The sequence below is a fragment of the Pygoscelis adeliae genome, unplaced genomic scaffold (assembly GCF_000699105.1).
Source record: "Pygoscelis adeliae isolate BGI_AS28 unplaced genomic scaffold, ASM69910v1 Scaffold36, whole genome shotgun sequence".
NCBI lineage: Eukaryota > Metazoa > Chordata > Aves > Sphenisciformes > Spheniscidae > Pygoscelis > Pygoscelis adeliae.
Window position 1 is genome coordinate 609,480 of NW_008824934.1, and position 7,567 is coordinate 617,046.

Below are 7,567 nucleotides of genomic sequence, written 5' to 3' on the forward strand. Positions count from 1 at the left end.
GCAGAATACTAGGCACGCTAGGAAGTGGAAATCATTTTGCAGAGGTGAGGCAAAATGATTAATGAGCCTTATCTAGTATTTTTTTAAAGATAAAACTATATTCAGCACTTTTTATTTATGCTTTTTATAATAGTAAAGCTATTATTGACTAAACTGGGGAACTTTAATTTTCAGAGTGCACAGTTCATGAAATCTGTAATCAAAATTTACCTGCTTTCTCTAGATTAGATCTAGATTAGGAGTTGTCTTTAAATTTATCACGTACTGCAATTGCATTACTGGCTTTGAGGCTTCTGCAGTTTTGCTTGTACAACTATTCCTGCTTGATAACAATCTTATTTGGATCACTGATCAGCCAAGTAGAGAGCTACAATCACTGACTAAAGGAAAGTAAGTTACATGTTGACTTTAGCCTTTGCTTTTTCTTCAGAAAGCTGCGTTGATTATAATTGTACTAGCTGCTTTATATCAAAACAACCCAAATTGTGTTAATGCATTACAAATTTATCTAACTGTACAAAGTCCCTTTTCATGGCCTTTAATCTGCAAACCAGCAATTCACAAGCAGGCTAGTGAGGTTTAAACAGCACTCAAGTTTTGCATATTTAACTACTAAAAGTGTGGGTAACTTCTGCTCAAATCACAGCTGAACCAGGAAAAAAGCTGTAATGCAGACTTGGTTATATTGGCAATAAAACCTCATTTTACTGATGCAGCTGATGCAGTGTTTAAACTGTACTAGTAAAATAGGTTTTTGCTGATTAAGAGTAGTGTTTCTAATATAAGAGTTTGTAAATGTCAGTGTACCTACAAATCCTTTCCAGTCTACAAAGGGCCAAAATGGAAGCTTGGAAATAACTTTTTTTTTTTTAAATTAATTCTCTAGTAGAGAGTTTAAGAAGTTATTAACAACTGATGTAGTATGGAATAAAGCAGTGTACTGAATTTTTAAAAGATGAAAAATCCTGTTACATATTGTTAATGCTTTGAAAACTTGTTTTAAATATTGTTGAAAACAAATATTTTTCAATCCTTTCAATAAAATCTTTTTGTAAAGTTGGATTTGTAAAGCAGCATTTTGACTGTTGAGAATATAAAATTAGGTATACACAATTACTTGCTTGGAAGGCAAATGTCTAGTGTGGGTTTTTTGATACATTGTCTCATGGGACAGTAGCATCTGTTTTCTAGAAATATACGTCTGATACCGTCTTTTCTCAAAAGTTTCAAAATAAAAGCTGGATTTGCTGTGCAAGTTGAAACAAATCTTCGGTACAACTAGTTGGGCTATGGTAACTACTTTTTTGGAGGCCCAAGAGTAGAAAAATGAGGAAATAGATAAGGGCAATAATCTGAGATAATCTCAGATTTTGGATACCTAGTAAATTTAAGATTGAAAATATAGTTTAAATGCCCATTCTATCCTTGCCTGTGCACGTTGTGACCAAGTTCTAGACACTTCTTCCATGAAACGTGTAGCTAATTATTATGGTTAAGAGTCTTTTTATGATTTCATAATTAATCTGTAACCTATTCCAACAGTTCATGCATGTCAAATGATTGATAAAAGTGAGGAAATATCTTACGCGGGTAATATAGCTGTTTTTAAACGGAGTTCCTTTGGTTTACAAGGTACCTTAGAGTTTTCCATCTTCTCATGCTTGGGTAGTGACAAACTCTTGCTGTCCATGGCCAAAACAATAACCCACCATTTCTGTGATGGTGGCACTCTATTGCCTATGCATAAAGCAGGGAAATAGCACTGCTAAAGACTGGACCCTCATTTTGTAGATGATTCTTTTGAGATAGTTTATATGCAATTTGCTAGTCCTGTCTCGCCAGAATGAAGGCTTCTTACCGTTTTCACTTTAAACGGCCTAGTTTCTAGCATTGAGAGCTGTAATCACCATAGTTTGTTAAACCAGCAAAAAGTCCTCTCCACCCCCCCCCCCAACTCTTTCCAAGCTGAGGTATCAAAAATTTTTGCACAAAATCAATTCAGCTGGGCTGATTAAAAAATGGCTGTGTTGATTTACCCTGGGCTTTTAAGAGTTAAGAGAACTTAAAGTAGCCCAAAACAGGAAGATTTGGCCATAAACCTGCGTGAAGCTTGAGGCCATCCTTTTCTAGTTTTACCCTGCCCTGCAGTGTGTCTACGATAAGCTGAAATGGATGTTGGTACCAACGTGTAGTTTAATCTAGGTTGTTCACATAGGCATCGGGTGGCATTATGGATTACAGCCATCTCGGGAAGTACAGAAAAACTCTTGTACTGGATGTGGAGGTCAGCACAGCTTGTACCTGTTGCTGCTGTTCCCTGAAATACTAAATCTAATTTAATTTGGGTCTCCCTTTTTGTGCAGCAGTCCTACCTCTTCATGACAGTGTCAGGCTCCTTGTGCAACTGTGAGATGACTTACTGCATTGCTAATGAAAGGAGTGCTAGAGAAGCATATAGCATTTACAGGGGTGTTAGGATTTGTTTCATGAAAACATGATCATGTTCTAAAGACAATTTGAACTAACCATAGCAATTAATCCCTTGTTACTGTGGGGCAGGATTGCAAGGCCTAAATGCTCTTCCTTACTTTGTCAAATTATCTTTGTCTTTCTGTGCTGTGTTCTTCTAACCTTTCTGGAATCCAGATTAGTATCGGCTGTTGCGCATGTGCACGGCAGCTTGAAGCTTTTTTAAGGGGAGTCGTGAGCACAAAGGGGAAAATGAGTTTGGTCTCATGTATTGTCCTCAAACAGAAAAGCAGGAAACTATACCCAAGAAATGCAATTAAAGCTACCAATACTTTGTAGTGATGGGAAAATAGCAAGTTGATTAATTTTTTTCAGTAATGCACGATGAAATATTGAACTCAAAGGCTTGAACAGGTAGAAGATAATCATGCAAAAATGAAGCATATGAGTAATTTGGACTTTTTCTTCCTGTTGGGTGCACTTATTTTACTGCATATGAAAAAGTAGCCTCTCTACATGCTGGTTTTTTTGATATAGATTTCTTTTTTTTTTTTATAGATTTCTCATATAGCATGGAAAAGATTGACCAAGGAAGGGGAAATGTTTGTGTATTTATCAGGTGTTATGAAAAGAATTTGTGCAAATTACCTAAAACTGGAATCTCCTTTTAGGTATTGTTCTGGGTAGAACTTGCTAAATGCTTTTGACAGGGGAAGTTCTTGATGACATGTAGAGCAGTAGCTTCCATTTGTTTGGTACAGTGTGATCTATTCCCATTGTTTTCCTCTTCTATTGGCAAATACCAATAAAAAATGTGATGAGTAACTTTGGATTTATCCAAAGTTAACTTGGATTTAGCTGGACTAATCTCCTGCTTTAATAATAGAAAACGTGAATTTGGTTGTCTGAACCGGTTGGTTTAATGATTGTCTACATCCAGGGTTAGAGTTGCTGGGCAAAAAATAGAGTGCTTCTATTTAGAGTAGGCCGAAGATACTGTCTGCAGATTATGACAGGATTGTGTATCAGGAAACTTTCACAGATTCAGCCTAGTAGCTCTTATCTACATACGTATTAACTTCAAGACCTTGTGAGAAAGAACAGGCAGATTTCCACAGGAACTTAACAAGACCTTAGTCAGGAATAAGAACACTTTTCTGTGAAAATGCGAAGGTTAATTCCCCAAGGCATAACAATACCCTTCGGCTTTTGGGGAGATAGATGTTTGAATGTAATCACAACTTTTTTCCTTCTAACGATACAATTGTTTCTGCCATCTGCTTGCTGTGAAGATAAAAGGAACATAGCACAAGCCTACTTTCTTTTGGCTAATTTTGACCAAGCACAGGCCTACTGCAAGATGGAAGTCTTCCCTTACTGGTCCTGCTCTAGGCAAGACCTGCTGCGTGGTTGCTTGTTTTAGAAAAGGATTGAATATGCTTAATTGTGTTCCTCCGCTTCAGCAACAGTTCATAGTCACATTTTGACTTGTGGAATGAAGTCACAGTCATCAGCTGGTACTCTCGTGCTTTCTCTTGATATTGTCAGCTGTATGCAGTCTGACCATAGACATTTAACCTCTTCATGCTTCCATTGTGCTATCTATAAAATAGATTTGTTTCAGGTTTAGAAGACTAGGATGAGAATTACTTTTTTCTTATAGAAGTTTAGAGATCATCGTTGTAAATTTCCCTAATAAGCTGCAATAAACTATTTTAACTACTTTCTGCAGTGTACAGGTACCTGCAAGTTAAAGATGTATCTGAAGAGGAATGTGACGGCAATGTTTACAGCACGTGTGAATTGCAGTTCCAGCCTCTTCCATACTCAGTTTGTAAACAGGCTTCCCGTTGAACTCATGCTGCTGATATGAGAAATAACTATCCATGTGCAAACTGTGTTTATACTTTATTAAAAAATAGCCAGTAGCTAAAGGTTCCAGTCAATAAAATACCAAACTTTTGAATTACAATATTAGAGGCTTATTTTAACAGTCACTCTTGTGTATGAAATGGCACATCGGTTAGGTGCAGTACAGGAAGGCATGAGATTACATTGCGTAGTTTTCATGTGTAGCTGGGATTTAAAAAAAAATAAAAAAAAATTTGAAATATTCCGAAGTCAGAGGAGGAACAAGAGCCCTAGCCATTCTGTTGGGGTTAAGCCATCACACAGCCATAGTGGAGATCAGGGAATACAGCTGTCATCAGAACAACTTCGGGGCTTGACCTCTGTTCAGCAACAGATCTGAGTTGAGAAATGATGGTAGGGCAATCCACTTCAAGACACACTAATGAAAGATGGGGGTGCAAATTATTTTCATTATGTTTGTGTATATCCAGAAAAACAGCATTTGTATTAACAACATTCTCTACTCACATGCATGTTGTGAACCTCCTGCAGTTACAAAGCAACATCAGGAAAGCGAGGAGTGAAAGATGCATTGTCCTGTCAGCAAAACTCATTGAATTGAGAGGATTACTGTTAATTTCCCAAGCGCACTTTGCTTTTTAAACTAAGTTACCAGCTGCACTGCTATAGTTCCCTAGCACAATACAAACCAAGAAATGTGTAGACATTTTTCTGAGCAACTTTCCCGACCTCTGTGAAACTGACCCGTTATCTTACATCCTGAATGCAAGTACTTGATCAGAACTTCCCCAGCTATGATTTCACTCTGTAAGAGCTGCAGATAGAACACAAGGGGGATGCTCAGGAGTCGATCCTTCCATAGGAAGAAAACACTGTGGAAAGAAAGGAAGATCAGTCAATACCAATGTGTAGCAGCATTTATGTCCTTCATGTAAAAGGAGGTTTGGGTAGTTTAAGATTAGTGGCTCTCTAGGTCCCTTTATTCTGTCTCTCTTAGTTATAAGGCAGTTATACAGCATGATAAAAAAAGAAAAATTACATGTACACAGGCCTGTTTTTCTGGATAGCAGCAATTCTTGCATAGGTTGCAAGCAACTTTGACTAATGTCAGTTTTCTTCAGGGAGAGATCACATAAGTTCCATCCAAGCTTCTGAGCTTTGTCAGGCCAGTAAATTCTGAGGCTGCAGTAGTGCTTGATGTCATCAGGGATCTGCCTTTTATTGTGACTATCCCTAACTATTTTCTTGGTTCGAGGAGCTCTCTACTTAATTGTGACTGTGATACAATAGGCTACAACCTTCATAGGTAAGTTAACCTTTTCAAGTACTTACTTCGTTCTCTCAGCCCCTGCCCAAAGCTGCGGTAGACATGAATCAGTGCCCAAAACAAAACAGATTTTATTGCAACAGAAATGCAAGAGCCGGTAATGAAAGCAGCTTCCAGAGCGTAAGAATTCCCTTTGCCCCACTCCCTTATCACCTGCAGGAAAATGGAGACATAAAACAATCACCACCTAATGCCACAAAACCCTGAAGCCATAAAATGCAATCAACCCCTAAATTTCTGAAAGAAGTCACTAGATAGTAATTGGGGGAGGGGGGAGCTGGTCACTTTTAAACCGTCTTACTTTCCTGATTGCATGATTCCCTGGCTGCACACTGACTCTAGCTAAATGCATTAAACCTTCTGATCTCTGCATCATTAAAGGCATGTGAAAACAGTACTGCGCCCAGATTGAAAAACCAATTAAGCCTGGAGATAAGGAAACCAGACTTCATCTTGCATCTCAGTCTCTTTCCACCGTAAAATATAGAATGAAGTTATGTTCCCTGGCTGTCATTGTACTGTTATTGTCATGCATGTCTGGGGGCTGGCTTCATGATCCCATTTTCATTCATGGCTAGCCTGATTACTGTGCTTATGACATTAGTAATTGCCTAACCTGTGCTTTTTTTGAGGGTTCTGACACAGAGAAAATGACAACTTTTGATTAAAAGCAACAATATTTACATCCTGCAGCTATCTACTGCATTGAAGAAGGCTTGCTGCTCCTGTGAACAAAGTATGATCAGACATGTTAATACTAAGACGAGAGACCTCTGCAAAAATCCAGTACCAAGGGAAAGATACTAAGAACTCGCAGTACTCTTTTCGCCCTTCCTGCAGGTTTGAGTCACTGGCCCAGCAGGCCGAGTGATTATCAGGATGAGATTAAAAAAAGCACATTTCTGACTACTTTGATTTGTTAACAAACCCAATGGTGTGTATCCCAAATCAAGGCAGGTTATGGATGTCCTGGCAATTTTGGTGCAGTTCGTTTGTTTGTCTATTAAGTTCTACCAGTTTTCCTGTTTACACTGCAGAGGGTTGTTAAGCAGCTGCTATATAGAGTCAATCTTAGCAGCTTTTTCAGAGCTGAAGTAATTAATGGTCAGTGCGGTTTACTTTCCCTTTTTTTTTTTATTTTTATTTTGCCTTTCAGGTAGTCGGATGCCAAAAAGAATTGGCTTGGAGAAGTGACTATGTTACAGATCTCTCTAGCACAGAGGAGTACGGCATTGCATGTCCATGCTCTCATTTGCTGGGCACTCTTGCATGCTCATTGTTGCCATGCAAAAATGTAAGGAGACCTAACTATTTTCAAGTTGTTCTGTTACTCTTATGTCAGAAGCCACCACCTGTACTTTTCTTCCTAACTGCAATACAAGTGAAGTACTGCCACCAAAGACAGCGTGTGGTCCTTCTGTGCTTTGCCAGCGAATAACTGCAAGAGCCTGATTTGACTGCATACTTCAATAAATAGAACCCCAAGGACTTGGATGACTGCAGCCACTGGACTTTTATCAGTATCTGGAGACTATTTATGTGAAGTATGAGAAACACTGGCTGCTATCAGCATTTGAGCCCTTCCTGTGATGAACAATCTGCTTTGCCCTTCTTCTTCCTTACCTCCCTTCACACGTGTTGTGGGAGGTGCTGGGGTGCCCCAGTGATAAGTGCTATTATATCGCTATTATAGTGCCAAAAAAAAGCCTAACACTGGCGTTTGTTGGGCTTGCACTGTCTCTTGTTTTGGCTACGTCAGGATCGACAGCTGGGGGTGCTGCCTAAGAAATTCTTTAAAATACAATGACTTGAGGCCCTGCAGATGGTCAAATGCTCTGGCACCACTTGAGACTTCTTGTGAAGGAGGGGAGGCATTTTTAGGGAGCTGTATATCTTGTA

The 7,567-nt window shown here is 38.8% G+C and overlaps 1 protein-coding gene across 1 annotated transcript in view; it reads right to left on the reverse strand.

Moving 5' to 3' along the window:
* Positions 1–4,358: 4,358 nt before the first annotated feature.
* LOC103917930 overlaps positions 4,359–7,567 on the reverse strand; it is a 13,355-nt gene continuing 10,146 nt past the window's right edge. The window contains exons 7-8 of the mRNA XM_009325147.1: positions 5,674–5,821; positions 4,359–5,213 (exon numbers count right to left, since the gene is read on the reverse strand). Coding sequence (XP_009323422.1) covers positions 5,182–5,213; positions 5,674–5,821 — 180 coding nt within the window. The 3' untranslated portion in view covers positions 4,359–5,181. The remainder of the gene's footprint in view (positions 5,214–5,673; positions 5,822–7,567) is intronic.